The sequence below is a fragment of the Ceratotherium simum genome, chromosome 22 (genome assembly GCF_057802395.1).
Source record: "Ceratotherium simum simum isolate JZ-2026a chromosome 22, ASM5780239v1, whole genome shotgun sequence".
Lineage (NCBI taxonomy): Eukaryota > Metazoa > Chordata > Mammalia > Perissodactyla > Rhinocerotidae > Ceratotherium > Ceratotherium simum.
The window spans coordinates 32,339,768-32,358,756 of record NC_141921.1 but is presented as its reverse complement, the minus strand read 5'-3'; the positions used below and the strand labels follow the sequence as shown (position 1 = coordinate 32,358,756).

General features: G+C 54.9%; 1 protein-coding gene across 2 annotated transcripts in view; it reads left to right on the top strand.

The window, feature by feature from the left end:
- Positions 1 to 18,989, top strand: part of GRHL3 (grainyhead like transcription factor 3) — a 34,441-nt gene that overhangs the window by 13,972 nt on the left and 1,480 nt on the right. For both annotated transcript variants that reach the window (XM_004425734.3, XM_087446563.1), the window contains exons 3-15: positions 937 to 998; positions 2,393 to 2,738; positions 2,995 to 3,068; positions 3,540 to 3,693; positions 3,897 to 4,008; positions 5,417 to 5,511; positions 7,736 to 7,894; positions 8,404 to 8,482; positions 8,614 to 8,747; positions 10,630 to 10,664; positions 11,896 to 11,984; positions 12,878 to 12,963; positions 15,387 to 15,451. In XM_004425734.3, coding sequence (XP_004425791.1) covers positions 937 to 998; positions 2,393 to 2,738; positions 2,995 to 3,068; positions 3,540 to 3,693; positions 3,897 to 4,008; positions 5,417 to 5,511; positions 7,736 to 7,894; positions 8,404 to 8,482; positions 8,614 to 8,747; positions 10,630 to 10,664; positions 11,896 to 11,984; positions 12,878 to 12,963; positions 15,387 to 15,451 — 1,490 coding nt within the window. The remainder of the gene's footprint in view (positions 1 to 936; positions 999 to 2,392; positions 2,739 to 2,994; positions 3,069 to 3,539; positions 3,694 to 3,896; positions 4,009 to 5,416; positions 5,512 to 7,735; positions 7,895 to 8,403; positions 8,483 to 8,613; positions 8,748 to 10,629; positions 10,665 to 11,895; positions 11,985 to 12,877; positions 12,964 to 15,386; positions 15,452 to 18,989) is intronic.

Sequence of the window (18,989 nt, the reverse complement as noted above, 5' to 3'; positions counted from 1 at the left end):
ACTATGCCAGGCACCTTCCCTCATGCTGTCCCGTGGGGTGTGATTAAGAGCCCAGGTGCTGGAGTCACTAGGCTGGGTCGGAATCCTGGTTCTGGCTTTATTAGCCTTAGGGAGAAATGACCTGGATGCTCCAAGATACAACAATATTATAATTATAATCGTGAGAGGTAGCATTTATATAGTGCTCTCCATGTGCTGGGTGCTGGTCTAAGCACTCACAACAACAGCTGGAGTTGATATTACTAGTATTATCCCTGTTGTACAGATGAGGACATTGAGGTACAGAGAGGTTAAGGCACTTGCCCAAGGTCACACAGCCAGTATGTGGCAGATTTAGGAATTGAACCTAAGAAATCTGGATTCAGAGTCTGTGCTCCTAACCACTAAGACAACAGTGCCTCTCTGGGCCTCAGTTTCCTCATCCATTTAATGGGGATAGTGTTAGTACCTATCACAGAGTGGTTGTAGGGTTAAATGAGAGAACACATAGAAGGCACTCAGTGCAGGGCCTAGTGCAGAGGAGGTACTCTGAAAAAACAGCGAGCATTATTGTTATTTATAAAACTTCACAATCCCCTTGCAGTAGCTGTTATAATCCCCTACTTGATATATGAAGAAACTGAGACTCAGAAAGGTGCAATCATTTACCCAGAGTCACACAGCACTTTTAAGTGGTAAAGCTAGAACTTAAGCCAGGCCTCCCTGACTCCAAATTCCACAATTCCTAATGCTAATCTTGGGGTACCTCTTCCCACTCTCTAACTTGGGGCTCAGACTAAATGATGGCTAGAGCTCCTGCCAACTGGAAGGACTGGCGGGTTTTCTCCCGGTGAGCAGGGTAGCTCCCCTGCCTGGCCAAGTCCACAGAGGGGGGCTGAGGCTCCCACAGCCGGATCTTACCCAAGAGCCAGGCATAAATCTTTCCTCTTCTCGCAGGGCCCCAAGGAGAAGCGGATACTGTCCTCCAGCACTGGGGGCCGGAATGACCAAGGAAAGAGGTGAGGCTCGCCCACGCCACCACCCTGCCCTTCTGCCCCTCCCCGCCTCTACCCCACCCCCACTCCTACCCCTACCCCCACCCCCACCCCCACCTCCACCTGGGGCTCTTATCCACTGGGCACGGGGTGGGGGGTGGGGGAGTGGGGGGCAGTGCCCAGGGCCCACAGTACTCTTAGGGTCTCACAGAAGCATTTTAATTTATTTTAAAATCAGAAGAAAACAATTAATATAATCCAACCTGGATTATATTTGTCTTTATACCAATGCAATGGTAAAAGGTATTTTAATACATTTTTTATGAAGGAAGGGGCCTGTGAAGACAAAAGAGACCTCAGGCCCACAAAGTCATAATGAGATCCTGCTTGAATACCGCCCCCCCCAACACACCCCAGATGCCTGCAGGCCTGTGGGCTAGGGTTTACTGAAAACAAACTTCAAAGCCATAGTGGAGGGCAAGCCCTGAAGGCAGCTTTTCTGTCCCAGCTCCAAAACCCTCCTCCCTGCAGCCTCCGGGGAGGGAGATCTGGGCTGGGGGAGGGGACACCCAGGTTCCCGGACGTCTGTGCCCTGGCAGTCTTGGGCCTCTGCTTGGCATCAGCGCCCCGGGGCACTGATGTTCCTTTCCTTGTAGAAAGCAACCCAGGCCGTGCTCATGGCCAAATGGGCGCTGGAAGGACCCTGCCCCTCTCTTTCCACCTTCTCTTCCCCGCACCGTGTAGGGCCTGTGCTGGGAAACCTTGTGGGCTCCTCTCTGCCTTCTGGAAAAATCCAAACTGCTGAGGCAGGCATTACAGCTTGGGCAGCTGGCTCAGGGCCCCTCCACTGCTAGAAACTGTGGGTTTTGGTGCAGGGGACTTTTCTCAAACTAATTTTTAAAAATATTTTTAGCTTTTCTGATTACAAAAGTAATACCTGTTTGTTATTAAATATTCAAACTCCATAGAAATGTATAAAGTAAAACGTAAAAGTTTCCTGTAATCCTCTTCCCCTGCCGCCCTTAACAGTTTGGGGTACCTCCTTCCAGACCTTTTTCTCAACGTGTATTAACTGTGCTCACGAACACTCACCCCCCCACCCACACCCATGGGTGACTCAGTACAGTGGGATAAGAAATAAATAAACTTTGAGTTTTTACATTACCAAGTACTGTGAAGAATAAAGCAGACATTCCCCTCAACCCTGAGCCTGTACTTGGGTCCATCCTCCACACTCTGCTCCCTGCTCACCCCTGTGACAGCGTGTCTTGCTTCATGCGTGTTGAGAGGACCTAACACCACAATGGATTAAAGAGGGTCGGTGTGTCAGCGTGAGGGTCACCGTCCAGTCCAGCCGAGGACCTCTTGCCCCTCAGAGAGAAGAGGCGCACTCACTCAGCCCTCCTCTCTCCCCTCAGGTTCTGCCACGGCATGGAATATGAGGTGGACCTCGCCCCGCTTGAGAGCCCCACGCACCTCATGAAATTCCTGACGGAGAATGTGTCTGGAGTCCCCGAGTACCCAGACGTGCTCAAGAAGAACAACCTGCTGAGCTTGGAGGGAGCCGCGCCCACCCTGGGCAAGGCAGCTCCCCTCCCCCCAGGCCCCAGCAAGCTGGAAGCGGGCTCTGTGGACAGCTACCTGCTGCCCACTGGCGATGTGTATGATAATGGCTCCCTCAACTCCTTGTTTGAGAGCATTCATGGGGTGCCGCCCACACAGCGCTGGCAGCCTGACAGCACCTTCAAAGATGACCCACAGGAGGTGAGGGCCCACCCCCGTCCCCCTCACAGCACCCCTGGATATGTGCATGCATGTGCAGAGGGAGAGAAGACAGTGAGGAGGTCAGAGCTTTGGAATCCATGGGAGAAGGAGTCCTAGAGCTGAGGCAGGACTGCCATGTACTGGTGTCCAGATTGTGCACTGTGTAACCTGCACAGCTGTATGCAGCACCCCTGGGCTGAGGCCCCAGCAGCCTGAATGTGGCCATTTAGTCTCTCTGGATTGTGTTTCTCTGCAGTCGCTGCTCTTCCCAGATATCCTGAAAACATCCCCGGAACCCCCATGTCCAGAGGATTATCCCAGCCCCAAGAGGTAACTCAGCCCCTCTGGACCCTTGGCCACCTGGGCAGTGGGCAGGGGGCTGCAGTCAGAGCCTCACACTGTCCCCAGAGCAGACATCAATGAATGAAAAGCGGGGAGGGAGGGCACATGAAAGGAGAGAGAATGATTTATTTCCACATCCCTTTCCTGGGCTGTGACAGGGAACTCAGAGCTCAGCACCCTGTCAAGAAGCTGAGGTTCTGTTGCCCTTAATCTCCCCTGTGGCTTTGTCACCTCTCAGGGGTCTCTCTGGTTTCCATTATTCATTTTGCAGGATTGTGGCTCAACAAAGCCATTAAGTAGAAACACTGAAAATGTGGAAACCAAGGCCCAGGGAAGAAAAGTGATTTACTCAGGTTATACAGCAAGTCCAGAGCAGAGCGTCAGGCCTCCCGGCCCACTGCCCTCTGGGACCCTCTTGCCCGGAAGCCCAGGCTCACTGTCCTCTCCCTCCTCCCGCAGTGACTTCGAGTATACCCTGGGCTCCCCCAAAGCCATCCACATCAAGTCAGGCGAGTCGCCCATGGCCTACCTCAACAAAGGCCAGTTCTACCCAGTCACCCTGCGGACGCCCTCAGGCAGAAAAGGCCTTGCCTTGTCCTCTGACAAAGTCAAGGTGCGTTCGCCTTGGAGCAGCTTGGGAAGGGATGGGATGGGCAGGACCCCAGGGAGAGGGTGCTGTCTGATAACTGCCCATTGCCATGGAGTGGGGGAAACTGAGGCAGAAGGTCAGGACCCCTGGGCCCAGGCTCCGGGAAGGGCCCCGGACTGCCTGGGCCTGTCCCAAGGCCGGGGGTCACAGTGAAGCTGTGCTCGCAGAGCGTGGTGATGGTCGTCTTCGACAACGAGAAGGTCCCAGTGGAGCAGCTGCGGTTCTGGAAGCACTGGCATTCCCGGCAGCCCACCGCCAAGCAGCGGGTCATCGACGTGGGTGAGCGCCCGCCCCTGCTCCTGGCCCTGTCTTTCTCGTGCTCTCTCCTTCTCTGTCTCTCTCTCTCTCTCACACACTCACACACACACACACACACACACACACACACACCCCAGTCAGGCTTTGCTTGCTGTGCCCCTTTTTCCCAGCCCCCCCTGACCCCTGCAGGACTTGGTTCTGACCCCAGCCGCCTGCCTGGCCCCTGCCTCCAGGTCATCCACTGTGGAGTTGGCAGGGATTTGCATCTGTTGGCTGGAAGCAGTGGCCTCTTTTCTGTGTTGCTTTGGGATAAACAGGGCCCTGGGGACCCCAGCAGCGTCAGATAAGTAGACCCCTGGGATGCTGGCCTGCCTGTCTCCATCGGTGGGCGTGGCCGATTGAGACACAAATGAGTAAGATAAGAGTGCAGGCAGCAGTGATGTGGAAGGCCTGAAACCCAGGGCAAGGGCAGTCCTGCTCTGAGAGCTGGGACCCTCAGGGTCTGTCAGCAGGTAGGGGCAGGGGGAAGGCCCTCTGTGTGTGCCACCTTGTCCCTGTCCTGGGCCCCGAGATGGGTGGGAGGCACAGCCTGTCCTCAGGTCTCCAGGATCTGGCTCCATTGTTCTCTTCCTGGCTCTGTGACCTGTGTCACCTCCCCTTCCTGAGCCTCATTTTTTTCAACTGTCAAATGGAATGAAGCCGGCTGCTTTGCCTGCCTACTGTGCTGTTCCCGCTGTGGAACCACATGTACTGGAGAATGTGACACGAATGGGGATAATTCAGTGACTTATCTGAGAGGCCAGAGAGCAAAGTGGTTAGGAGGCTGAGTTCAGGAGACAGACAAAGCTGAGCCCCAGTCCTTGCTCTGCCTTTGATTAGCTGTGTGACCCCGGGCACGTACCCAAACTTCTCTGAGCTTCATTTTCCTCATGTGTAAGCTGAATATTAATAGCGTCATTGTGAGGATTAACTGAGGGCATGCCATATTGTAAGTGTTCAATAAGTGGAGTAGTGCTACCGTTTATTCAATATTAGTAGTGCAATCGTAGTAGTACTGGTACTACTGCTGTTACTACTGCTGTTACTGCTATTATTACTACTACTGCTGCTTTATCTGGGAGATCTCCTAAATCACAGTCCCAGTGAAAATGTGACCTCCACCCTAAGATGATTAGAGCCCTGGCCTCACTGGCAGAGTTAGCGATTCCCTCCGGGGTTGGGGCGAATCTGCTTCCCAGGCTGGACCTCAGTTTTCCCTTCTGTGACCCAGGGCACAATAACCAGTTTCCTCCCTGGACTGAAGCGTGGTTCTTAGGTGAGAGGATGCAAGGCCCTGCCAAGAATGAGGCCCAGCTCCTGAAGGCCTCCTCCCTCGGTGTGCCCAAATCCCTTCCCTCCTGACTCTCCTTCTGATCTCCTGTGGTTTCAGCCGACTGCAAAGAAAACTTCAACACCGTGCAACACATCGAGGAGGTGGCCTATAATGCGCTGTCCTTCGTGTGGAACGTCAACGAGGAGGCCAAGGTCAGTGCGGGGCAGGGGCTGGGCTGCCCGGCAGTCCCCATCCTGGGGAGAGGGCTCGCCTGCGTCTAGGATGGCGGCAGCTGCTCCAACGAGGGCACCAGTGGAGGAGGCAGGGGAGAGAGAGCTGGAGAAGCACAGGCTCTGAAGCCAGAAAGGCTGGGCCCACATCCAAGCTCTGCGACCTCGGACCAGTGCCTTGGCTGTAAAATTGGGGTGTAATCATAGTACCAACTGATGGGTTGATGTGAAGGTTGGGTGAGATAAGTAAAAGGTAAAGCACAGCCTGGCCCCTAAGTGGTGGCTGTTGTTATTCATCCAGGCTACCCCTTTACCAGATAGGAAAGCTGAGTTTGTGCAAGGTCACGCAGCAAGCTGCTGATGACTCCAGGTTTCCTGACTTGCAGACTGGTGCCAAGTGGTGCAGGAGCAGTGCTTTGGAGCCTGGTAGATGAGGGCTGGAATCCCAGTTACCTCACTTCTCGAGCCCGTAGGAAGGGAACAGTAATCTGCCTCTTAGGGTTGTGGTGAAGATTCCACGAGATCATTCATACCTAAGGGCCGCCGGGCACGGTGCCAGACCCATTGGAGTGGCCCCAGAAGTGGAGCCTCTACTGATTTTTTTCCTACCAGCAATTAAGCCGTTTAGGGCTGAAGGCCCGCCTGGAGCTTGCCATTTGCTTCCGGACCTCTCTGTGTCCTGGTTTTCTGTTTGGAGAGCTGGCATCGTGGAAAGGTCACTAGTCGGAGAGTCGGGGGCTGCGTGACCTTGGGCCTGTCCCTTCCTCTCCCTGGACTGGGCTTACCCCGTCAGACCAGGGTTGGGTCCAGCTCATGGCAAGGGCATCTCTGGCCTGGACAGACCGGGATCTAATTCCTGTCTCCCTGCCTGGAGAAACGGGAGGTGAAGGGGCTCTGCAGACACAAAGGGAGGCACAAAGGCCCGGGATTGTTATTATTCAAACAGACGCCAGGGGCTGGCGAAGGAGCTGGGGCCTCCAGTGCAGGGAGGTGGGGACAGAGTTTCGTGGGAAGGGAGAGGTGGGTTTCGGTGGGGATTTTCCCACAGCCTCTTAAGCCCCCAGGCTCAGGTCTTTCTCAGGTGTGAGCTGGGTGGGGGCTGCACTGGGGCTGAGCTGGCTGAGGGGGAAGTATGTCTGGCATGCGCCTTGGGGCCTGGCCCCCACAGCAGGGAAGGAAGGGGGTCTGCTCAGGCCCCACGCCCCACCCCCACCTGTTCAGGTCAGGGTCACTTCCAAGGGAAATGTCCCGAAGAACAGGGGCCAACCTGGAGTGGGGGCTGGCCCTGGCACGCCACGGAGGAGTAGGCAGGTAGACAGTCACCGGGTGAGCTTGCCAGGGAATGCCCAGCTGAGACTGACCCCAGACTGCCATCAGTCAGGCACAGGCTTTGCGTTGAGACCCCAGCCCTCCCACTCAGAACAGCAGTTACAACATGCAGTCACTGTATGCTCAGCCCACTAGGTGCTCCACGCACCCTCACAGCCCCACGAAGTAGGTTTAGTTATCCCCATTTTGCAGATAAGGAAACTGAAGCACTTGTCCAAAACCACATGGCTAGTGAGTGGCAGAGCCCAGCTTCCCACCCAGGTCAGGGTGGCCCACGTCCAGGCTCACTCTGCGATGCCACACTGTCTGACTCCCTGGGGAACATCAGCCAGTCACATCCCTGCTCCAAGCCTCCATTTCCTTGGCTGGACAGTGGGAGTGACTGGTCCAGCGATGGCTGGAGCTGGTGGTTGGGAGTGCAGAGGGGCAGGTGTCTCACTCTCTGTGGCCTGTGGCCAGCAGGAAAGTGGTCTTCCGAAGCTGGGAAGAGGGGGATCTGGCCCTTCTCTACCTCCTCGCTCTGAGTTGCAGAAAAGTGAGGCTCCAGATTTTAAACCCCTAAAGGACGCTTGATCTCCCTCCCAGGGCCTTGATCCTTTGGGCTGCCCTTGACAATACAGCAGGCACTGCATCGCCCAGTGGTAAAGAGCCTGGACTCCAACCCCAGCTCCCCCACACACTCCCTGTGTCGCTGCCCTTCTCTGAGCATCAGTTTCCCCATCTGTAAAAGAGAGGTGCTGATGTTTGCTTCCAGGGGCGTTGTGAGGTCAAGGGCGCTCAACAGGCACACAGTATGCTCAATAAACAGGGTGGCTGTGAGACAGCAGGACTGGTGACCTGAGCAGGCTGTTTATCCAGCTCTCCCGTCTGTCCCCAGGTGTTCATCGGCATCAACTGCCTCAGCACAGACTTCTCCTCGCAGAAAGGGGTGAAGGGTGTCCCCCTGAACCTGCAGATCGACACCTATGACTGTGGCTCGGGCCCCGAGCGCCTGGTGCATCGCGCCGTCTGCCAGATCAAGATCTTTTGTGACAAGGTAGCTGGGGCAGACAGACCCTCTACTAGGCCCCAGGGAAGGGGGGGTGGGCCTCAGGGAAGGGGGGTTATCCCCCACCCGTGCGTCCTCCCCAGCCATCCTGAGTGTGTGTCTCTCTCTGTTTCTTGCTCTCTGAATGTCTCTGTCTCTGTCTGCTTATCATTTGTGGCTTGCTCTCTCTTATGTATATCTTCCTCTGTCTCTCTGTATTTCTGTCTCTCATCTCTTTCTCTTTCTGAAGATCTCTTTCTAGATCTCTATAAATATCTCTCCATGTCTCTCTCTTTCTCTAAAGAACTGTCTTTCTGTCTGTAGCTCTCTCATGGCCTATACTGACCTCAGTCAGGGCTGGACTAGGCTGGGCAGGGCTGGGCCTGGCGCTGGTACCTTCCCATTTCTTGGTTTCACTCTGGGAAGAAAGCAGCACCAGAAGGCTGGCCTGTATTGAAGATGCAAAGCAGCCAGCCCCTCCCAAGACCCTTGGTGACCCCCTCCCTTTCCCCCTGCAGGGAGCAGAAAGGAAGATGCGGGATGATGAGCGGAAGCAGTTCCGGAGGAAGGTCAAGTGCCCCGACTCCAGCAACAATGGTCAGTGGGGATGGGTCAGAGACTGGGCTGGGCTGGGCTGGGCTGGGGTGAAGGAGAGAAGGAGACTAGAGGGCAGAGGTCGGGGCATGAACGGAGGGACCTCAGGGCACAATGCCTTCCTTTCCCGTCAGGCATCAAGGGCTGCCTGCTCTCCGGCTTCAGGGGTAATGAGACCACCTACCTGCGGCCTGAGGCCGACCTGGAGACTCCGCCAGTGCTGTTCATCCCCAACGTGCACTTCTCCAGCCTGCAGCGCCCTGGAGGGGTGAGGGTCTTGGGCCGAGGGAGGGTCTTGTCCTCTGGGAGGGACTTGCCTTAGCACAGACCAGCTGGGAGCCACCTGCTACTCAGCCACTATAGGCAGATTTAGAGGTTTATGGGTCCTGATACTTTTTTTTTTTTGTGAGGAAGATCGGCCCTGAGCTAACATCTGCCAATCCTCCTCTTTTTGCTGAGGAAGACTGGCTGTGGGCTAACATCCATGCCCATCTTCCTCCACTTTATATGGGACCCCGCCATAGCATGGCTTGCCAAGTGGTGCATGGGTGCGCACCCGGGATCCAAACCGGCGAACCCCGGGCCGCCACAGCGGAGCGCGCGCACTTAACCACTTGCGTCACCAGGCCAGCCCCTGGGTCCTGATACTTTTTGCATCAAATGAAAATACCTTTATTGAATCCCAGGGGATTAAATAAAATGTTAGGGTCACATAACTTCAGTGACGTTTTCTACTGAAGAGAAGACGTTAATGAGGAAATGGACTTCATGACCATCAAAATGTCCACACTTGGAGCACACATGGAGGAGGTTTGATATCTGAGCCCCGCATCAGATTGTGGCCGCACCGCAGCTGGGCAGATGGTCACCACGTCCCAGCAGCCTCATACCTCCCTACAAGGTTGATAATATGATTCTCCCTGGATCCGTGGGGTTGAGGCACAGAGACCTCCCAAAATTATACAGGAAGTGGCAGAGCTAGGATTTGGGCCCAGGCAACCTGGCATCCAAAATGGTGCCCGTTACCACCAGCTGCCCCACCTCTCAAGCAGGGAGGCGTTTACCGAACACCTTGGACGTGCCAGGAGCGCAGGGCCAAGCCCTTTGCCGCGTGGCCTCATTTCCCCCTCACTGCCATCCTTTGAGGGAGAGACTTGTTATTCCCATTTTTCAGACAAGGTCACACAAGTCAAGGGCAGAATCAGGATCCCGGAGCCTCTACTAATATGCTTCCATATTAAACAGTTTGACCGTTTCCTTCCATTGAGGTCATAGCTCCCTACTGTTGAGGAGGGAATGTCTGCAGAAGTGGGCCTTGATGTAAAAGTTTAGAACAAGACAGATGGAGCTCAGAGAGCAGCCAGTACTGACGTCGCCCTTGGCACACCTGTGAAGCCCTTTCTATGTCCGCCATCCTTGCCTCACTGCCCCGGAAGCAGTGCTGTGGCCCCCACAGCACAGGCGGCTGCATTAACTCGCTCTTTTTCCCCAACCAGAGGCCCCAAGTAGGGAGATGACCACTTGGGATTAAGGCCCCTGTGGCCAGGTTCACGGCTATTCTGTGGGGGGAAGATGGGGGACCAGTCCCTGCGCCTGTGAGCCTGAGAGAGGGGACACCCAGGAAAGAGGGAAGAGCAGAGAGCCCGAGCCTGAATCCTGACTCTGCCTCCTGCCCGTGAGCTACCCGGGAGGCTCTCTGCCCTCTCTGGGCCTCACCTCATGGGCCTGGTGATGGCTGCACCAGACAGCACAGTGCCAGGTGCACAGGAGCGTTCAAAAGAGCGCCTCTTCCCCTCACCCCCTTCTGCCTCGGCTCCGACCACCTAGGCACCAGCTGCAGGCAGTCTGCAGTGCCCGCACCCTCGGCCTGTGGGGCCCAGGTGGGACTCGCTGATTCTGCCAACATTCCTTTAGCACCTCCGCTGTGTTCATCATAGTCCCTGACTCATCCCACTGGCTGGATGCTTCCTTCTAACTCAAGCTCTCAGCTCACTTAAGGGGGCTTATCTGAGCAGAATGGGCTGGAAAGGCATTGAAACTGCATTCTTCCTCCTCCTTCCCCTCAAAGACTGCCCCTCCCAGAAAGCCTCCAGCAGCTGGGGACTCCTCTCATCTTCTGCATGTGATGGAAAATGTCCTTTCTCTTGCAGGCAGTGCCCTCGGCGGGACTCGGCGGCTCCAACAGGTACAGGCCTCTCCTCCCCGCCTGTCCCTCCTTTACTGCTCGACTGCCCCCAGGCCTGCCCTTCCCTCTGCTGCCCCCCAAGCCCGAGGCTGGGCCTAGAGCAAGCAGCCTTGCGACTCCGCCCCAGCCCCCAAGCTAGAGCAGGCTCCTTTCTCACTGAAACTGCCTGGGTTTTTATGGGTTTGTTTTATGTGAAAAGTTGGCGAATCTCTGGCGAGACACCTGCTTGTAAAAAGGGAAAGAAAAAACCTCTGAGATGGTGGTGCAGATTCTGGGAGTGAGGAGGGGAAGCTGTGTTGGAGAACTGAGGGGGATCACCCCCCTCGCCTTCCCCCCAGCATGTCCTCCGGACTCCAGGAGGCACAGGAGGGACTGGTCCCCTTGGCCCTCAGCCCAGGAAGGGCCTTCATGTCCTTCTGTCCATCAGCCACAGTCCCTCTACCTCTCTCGGCCTCAGCCTAGGAATCTGTCCGATGAGGAAAATGGCCTCCTGGGTGGGACGCAGATATGAGAGGGCGGCGTGTGGACGGAATCTTTGTAAATGGGGAAGCACTCTATGAAGATCTTTTGTGGTTGACATCGGTCTCTTCCTTGTAAACAAGAGGTCCTTTTCATAAGGTGCTTTCACATCAAATTTTGTCACTTATCACCTCACCATGGCCCCAGTGAGTCAGGCAGGAAGGGGTTATTGCTCTACTTTATGGATGAGGAAACGGAGGCCCAGAGAAGTGAAGTGACTTGCCCAAGGTCACACAGCTATTAAGTAGCAGAGGCAGGCTGGAACCAAAGTCTGTCTGCTCCAAATCTCACAACTCTTCCTTCTCCCACTGACTCACATCTGACCTGATTCTTTCAAAAAAGAATAATGTTGATGATGAAATAATAGTCCACATTTATTGAGGCCCTACTGTACATCACACGCTGTTCTAAGAGGAGTGTGCATTATCTCGTTCAGCCTCACACCTTTATGAAGTATTGTTATTATTACTTTATTATCACCTCGTTTTATAGATGGGGCACAGAGAGGCTAAGAGACTCACCCCAAATCACCCAGTTAGTGAGTGGCAGGGCTGGGATTTGAACCCAGGTAGTCCAACTCCAGAACCTGCTCCTTTAACCGCTGTCCCACTGCTTTGTGCCACCCCTCATGGGATCTTCCTCACCTCTGGGGCCCCTTCGGACCCTGGGATCTCCCTGAGTTCCTCAAGAGCCCTCCCTACCATCCCTGCAGGCTCCCTCTGAAGCGCACCTGCTCGCCCTTCACTGAGGAGTTTGAGTCTCTGCCCTCCAAACAGGCCAAGGAAGATGATCTGCAGAGAGGTAACCTCACTCTCATCTCCTTTGTTCTCTGAGCCCATCCCTAGCCCCCAGCTCCACGTGGGCCTTCCCCAAAGCCTCAAACACCAATCCTGGCCCAGGCAGTCGGGCAGCACCCACCCCAGCAGGGAGAGCACGAGGGGCTGCCTTACTCCTCGGAGCTGGGGTTGGGCCAAGACTCCAGGGGGGGGTGGGCAAGGAGGGGACCCAGGGTGCCGGGGAGACAGCCATGGAGCTGGAGGGCTTCTGCCTCGTCTGGCCTTGTTGGATGTGGGCGTCCTGGGGCGGCTGGTAAAGGCAACAGGCTCATTATGTTGGGAGAGTCCCCCCGCACTTTCTCTCATGGGGTTGGGAGCGGGGTGGGGTTTCCATAATTGGCTTTCTGGCTTTGGCACTCTAAATCTCTGACTTCCTGGGAGAGCGGGACATGCACAAACCTCTGGGGGCTGTAGCTGACCATGAGGAAGAAACCTACCAGCAGCTAAGATGGAAAGCTTCCAGCAGTCTTGACTTGAGCCTTGCACCACACTTGGTGTTTCCAAACGTCATGTCATTAATTCCCACAGCTCTGTGAAATCGGGGGTGGAGAGCTGCCTCCATTTTCCACATTGATAGAATGAGGCTCAGAGATGTTAAAATAACTTCTTCAAGGTCACACAGCTGTCAGGTAGTAGAGCAGGGATTCAAACCTGCCAAGACCAGCTCAGTCTGAGCAAGTGCCTGGGACCTGCAGAGCTGGGTGGAGTGTTTCCCAGCTGGGCACAGACCCTCAGCAAGGGTTTGCCCTTTCTGCAGAAATCAATCTTACGTTAAAAATATTTTTTAAGAATGCCTGAGGTATTCCCAGGTTCATTTATCCTCCTTGTACCACTAAAAGCCACCCCTTTGCTTCTCAGTTCTGTTGTACGTGCGGAGGGAGACTGAGGAGGTCTTTGATGCCCTCATGTTGAAGACTCCAGACCTGAAGGGGCTGAGGAATGCGGTAAGAGGCCTGTGGACCCGTCCTGCCCTGGGCAGAGCCCCATCTTGCACTCCTATTCCCTCACTCTTCACCACACGGTTCTGATTTCCCACAGGAAGGCTCTGGGAAGGAATATACTGGAACCTTGGCTTTCTGGTGGCCCATCTGTCCCACCCCATCTTGGGGGGCCTGCAGGCTCGGCTGTTGGGGGTGTGCCTCTGTGATGTTATCTCCCAGCCAGAACCCTGGCTCCACCCTGGGAGTCACACACACCATAAATCCTCCTTAATCTGATGGCTGCTGTCTGACAGGCCAGAGCTTTTTGTTGGCTTTGCAAACCTGTTTCTGTTTTAATGGGAATGAAACCCAAAAAGGCCAGGCCCCAGAGACACTCTTTTCTCTTTCCCAGGGGGCCTCATTCCTCCAGCTTGTAGTTGGCTGGGGGATGCTGGCCGGGGCGGCTGAAGGTGGTGTCTGGGCAAGGAGACCTTCCCCAACCCCCCAGACCGCCAGAGAGCGGGTGAAACAGCCCTGAACAAAACCCACAGCAGCTTTGTGGCTCCGCTAAAATCTGAGCAAACACAGCCTCCACCAGAGCCGGCTGTGCTGAAAGGTCGAGCCACTCAGAAAAGCCAGATGGTTCCAAGATCTTGGGCTGAGGAAGGGAAAACTGAATCAAATAATATTATCTACCTTTTATTGAAGGCCCACTATGTGCCAGGCATTTTGTCAGGCATGCTGCATTTGCTAGCTCGTTGTATTCTCCTAACAACCCTGAAGAGTGGGTATATTATTATCTCCCCATTTCCCCTGGGGAAGCAGCCTCCCAGAGGTCAGGTGACTTGCCAAGGTTACTAGAAGTGACAGAGGTGGGATCCAGCCCCAGCTCTCCACTCTGCTATGCCATCCTCTTCTCCTCACATATCGTTAGCCCTGCTTGGCACCAGCCCCAGAAAGTTGGGCTCACAAAACGCCATTAATGTCACTTGATTATAGACTCAGAATCTTTGGGTTGGACAGTACCTTAGAGGGTCAGCTCCCCATCTGGTGCTAGAGCTCTTCCAAGTGGGTGCCACGCCTAACTTGTATACTTTCAGGGATGGAGTGCTCATTACCTCATGGGGCTGCCTATGCTGTCTTTGTACAGCTTATGGTTAGAAAGTTCCTAAATTCTTGCTTAAATCGACTTGAGATCTTCCTGGTAGCTTCCAGCCACATCGCCATTCAGATAAGTAGTCTAAGAACTTTTCTTGCCTGGAGGGATCTCTGTCAAGGCAGAGAGTAACTGAGGAGCTGAGCCTGATCCTCTCCCTAAAAGGCTCAAAGAAGACAACCTCAACCTGAAGCCCTTGGCCTGAGGTTCCTGCCGCTCCAAGGCCGTCAGTTATACCAAACAGCAACACTTGGTCTCAGCAGGGGCCAGGCGCCAGGCCGGGCCCTTTACAGAATCGTCTCAGTTCGTATGCAGAACCACCCTGTGTGTACCTCCCCTTATTCCACCCGTGTCACAAATGAGGAGACTGAGGCTCAGTGAAGTAAGGAGACTTGTTCAGAGTTCTGCACCTCCAGGTGGTGGAGCGGGCCCAGACCAGATCTGTCTGTCCCCGAGGAGACTTCAGGGGTCTGGGAGAAATGGGCTGACCAGCTGTGTGAGCTCAAGCAGGCATGCACAGGTCTCTGAGCTGCCGTTTCCTCCTCCGCAGAATAAGCGCCAACTTTCCAGATGTGATGGGGCAGGAAACCTGGGTTCTAGGCACACCTTGGGCGCATGGTTTATCTTACTGCAGCTCAGCCTCCTCACCCATCAAATGGGGTTAATAATTCCCGCCTAGAAGGGGAAATGTTGGGGTTCTCCCCCCCCACAACAGGGCAAGAGCATCCCCATTGCTCCACTTCTCAAGTAATCATCATGACCATTTATTGAGGTCTTAGTACATGCCAGGAGCTGTCCTAAGTGTTTCACATGGACCAATTCATTAAATTCTCCCAGCAACACTACTACTGTCTCCACGAGTCGTTTGCACAAAGTCGGCAGCTGGTGAATGGGGAACCTGAGCACTGGAACAACTCGAGTCTGACCACAGGCAAGGGTTGAGGGAAACGCAGATGCTCTTTGGGATACTTTACAGCCACTAAACATGCTGTTTGTCAACAGTTTGTTGTGATGTGGGAAGGCTTATACGATGATAAGTAAAAAAGTTATATAAAACTATGTGGAATATAAAAAATCTATACACATGGCCAAAAGATGGGAAAGAATACAGTTGTTAATGGTGTTTATCTCTGGGTAACAGGATTGTGGATGACTATAATTTTCTTCTTTGTATTTTTCCACAGTGTAGGTATATTATTACTTTTATAATCAGGAAATAAGTCATGGTATAAAAGACTGGTGTAGACCAGTTTGGGCAGCAGACAGTGAATCCCTTACTCTTCTCTTCCAGATCTCTGAGAAGTATGGGTTCCCTGAGGAGAACATTCACAAAGTCTACAAGAAATGCAAGCGGGGGTAAGTGCCCAGGACAGCTCTCCCTCCCCACCCTGCCCCTCTTCCTCTAAAACGGTGGCTCAGGGAGCTCCCAGCGGGCTCGCTCTGCTCTGCAGAGACCTGCTGCTCAGTGCTGAGCACTGTTTGTCCTTGGCTTCATGGAGAGGATATGCAGTTGGGTGGAGAGCCCCCAACAGGCCAAGGCCACCTGCAGAGACCAGACATTGACACAAAAGGAGAGGAGTGGGACACAGATGGAAGGGTCTTTATGGACCACCTCCTCAGGTGGAGGGGGACGTGCAGAGCCACGAGTCAGAAGGCTCGGTTCAAGTCCCAAGGCCAGTGGATAACCAAGTCATTTGATTCTAACGATAAAGATAGTAGTGACTACCATTCACTCGACCCCCTACTATGTGTCAGATACCGGGCTAAGCATATCTCATTTAACCCTGAGGTAGATACCATTCCCCACACTTCGCAGATAGGGAAACTCAGGCTCAGAGGTGATGAGCAATGTTCAAGGGTAGGAGCAACAGAGTAAAGGCATGGAGGCAGGGCCCAGCAACAATGCTGCTGGCTGAGTCGGGGGCCTGTGAGGGGGGTGGATGGCGATGGGTCTGGAAAGGGAGTTGTGATTGGTGTGGTTTTGAGGTAGGCCCGCCATGCATGCTCCACAGGCCACCTCCACCTTCAGGTCTGGCCCAGGTGGGAGGGAGTAAAGCTTTACCCTCAGGGGGCTGGGCAGTGCCTGCCACCCACCATGGGCTCCTGGGGACTAGTGCCAGGACCACAGCACCCTTGGCTATCTGCCCAGGAGATCCCTTGGTGGAGGGAGGCCATGGGCCACATGGTGACTGCCCTCCCGGGCTTCAGTCCCCTGGCCGGAGCCAGGGAGCTGGGCCCCTGCAGCCCTTGCTAACCAGGTCACTTCACCAGCCCGGCATGGGGCTCCCAGGGAGTGAAGGTCCTAGAGGACCTGGTCCTAGAGGACCAGGACTAGGGCTCTGGGAAACACCCCAGCCCCCTTGCCCATAGCCCAGACCGCAACTTCCTGCTCTGGACAGTCTACCTCCAGCTACACTCACTAGCTGCCCCTGGAAGGTGCTCAGGCATTGCCCTGTGGATATTGTCTGTGGACTTTACTTTTTAGAAGAAGGCTTTGCAAAGTGAGGCAGGTTTTGTACTGGGGCAGAGGCCCCATCCAGTCTGGCCCAGGGGCTGCCTTGCCCTCACAGCCTGGCCCTGCCTCCCTCCCTCCCTCCCCTCTGGTTCCCATCCCGCCTCCCACAGAAGGGCAGGGGCGGGGCAAGGTGTGCGGCCCTGCAGCCCCTGGGAAAGGATCCGTTTGGTTTTGGTTGTATGAGTGTCTAGGGTTTTCTTTGTGTTTTTTTTCTTCCAAGTTTCGGTTTCAAACCGGGGCTCACACGCTCTCTGGAGCGGAATCCACCTCATAGCGGAGGGCAGGCTCTGCTTTGCCCAGACAAGCCCAGCCTCACTTCCCCTTCCGTGCCAGTGCCCACGCCCCTGGCTGCAGCCCCACCTGCAGCTGGCCTTCCTACAGACCCCACCACAGGCTGCACTGAGGGGCTGAGAAATGCCTCATGTATGACTGGGGGCCAGGAGGGGGTCTGCATATAAGGCTGCCCCACCGGCAGAATTGCAAATCATTCCCTTAAGCCCAGCCAGCTATTTAAATCATAATTATAATAACTTCCATTTGTGAGCACTTCCTACATGCCAGACACTGAGCTGAATAACTCCCAGGCATCATCTCACTGACCCTTTGAGTTTGGTACGATTATCTCCATTTCTACAGATGAGGAAACTGAGGTTCAGAGTAGTCCCAGGGTCTCAGAGTTAGTAACTGGCAGAAGAGTCCTGGCCTGTGTCAAGCCTGTGCACACACCCACTATTTCATCCTGCCTCCTGCTTGTTCCTCTAACCGCTAAGCAGTGTGCAAATAAAGGCCGCGGCTAGGCTGGCCCATTTATTTGCCCAGCCTCATAGCCCAGGGCATCACTCAGCGGCCCTTCAGAGGCACCCCACACCCTGTACACACCCCCAACCATGAAAACCTCAGGTCCAGGATTGTCCGAAGTGCCTAACTAAGAAGAGTCCCCGAAAACCTTCGGGCGAGGAGAGGCCAGACTCACTTGCCGCCTCCCTCAGCGTAGCTCGCCCCTCATCTGAGGCAAGGGAAATGCTAGTCAGTGGCCTAGTGTATTTCAGAACTCTCCTGAAAGTCCTCTGGACAAAGGCAGATACAATCAGCTTTACAAGCACCACTGAGGGCCTGAAAGATGAACAAATACATTGCTTTTGCTGGCCACGTGCCAGGGGTTTCATGCGAGCCAGGACAGAAGACAGCCGGGAGCTGGCAAGTCACAAGAGGCTGCGCGGCTGGGACCGCGGTTCCTGACAAGCCCCCGCCTCCAGGGCCCAGTTGTCGTGGACCTCTCAGGGAAGGGGTCTGTGGGCCCGTCTGGGGTCCCTGTGCATAGACATGCACTCTGGGCCCACGAAGAGGCCCTGCCTGGGGGTGGGGGAGGCGGCCGTCAAGTTGGTGCATGTCCGGCTCTTACACGGGGCCCAGCACCCAGCAGCACCCAGTGAATGCCGCCACATGAAACAGACAGAAAACCCCGACGCTGACAAAGCGCCCACCCTCTGCCCCAGCCCTGGGCTCCTGTGGTCCGTTCCCAGCCTGCGGCCCTCAGACAAAGGTCCCTCTGTGACACAAAGGAACTGCAGACAGACCCGAGCAAGTGGGGTCCTGTAATGAGACGCTGGCCGTCAGCACCCGGGCCTCGAGCCTGAGCCGGACCTCCTTCCAAAAGCAGCAGCTGCTCTACGCTGCCGCGGAGGCAACTGGATATGGGCCACAGGCTTCGGCCTACGCTGTCTCCACCGTCCCTCCCTACCCAGGGATGGGGGACAAGGCTACCGCCTCCCCTCTGGGGTCTTTACCCCCCACTTCTGCCTGACGTAAAACAATCTCGCCCTCATCTGAACTCTCCCACAGCCCTGGATTTTGCCTTCCTTGTGTATGCCACTTCCTAACGTGTATTTATAGGGTTTTGTTCATTTTTTTCTAAAAAAAATGATACCGTCCAAAGAGACAGAAGTCTGGATTCAAATCCCAGCTCTGCCCCCTATTAACCGTGTGACCCCAGGCACATGACTTTGCTTCTTTGAACCTCAGCTTCCGCGTCTGTGAACTGAGTAATATGGTTATAAGAATTCGTCCTCCAAGTCCCTACTAGATTCTCAACTCCTGGAGGGCAGGTGTAGGATCTCTGAATGGCCCTTGTTTTTGTTTGGAGCAAGGCCCTGTGCATGGAAAGGCCTCAGCAAATGCTAGTGGGGTGAATGGATGAAAAGACCCAAATCCAGAGGGACAGCCTACCAAGGGAGAGCTGATGTGATCAGGTCAGGTCACATCTCCACGGGTCCTTCATCAGGGAGGCAGCTCCTAGAGAGGTGCCCTTTGGCACATACCCTGGCTTTGACCCCCTGCAGAGGGCCACAGCTGTGGAGACTCTGTCTTCTCAGGTTAGCC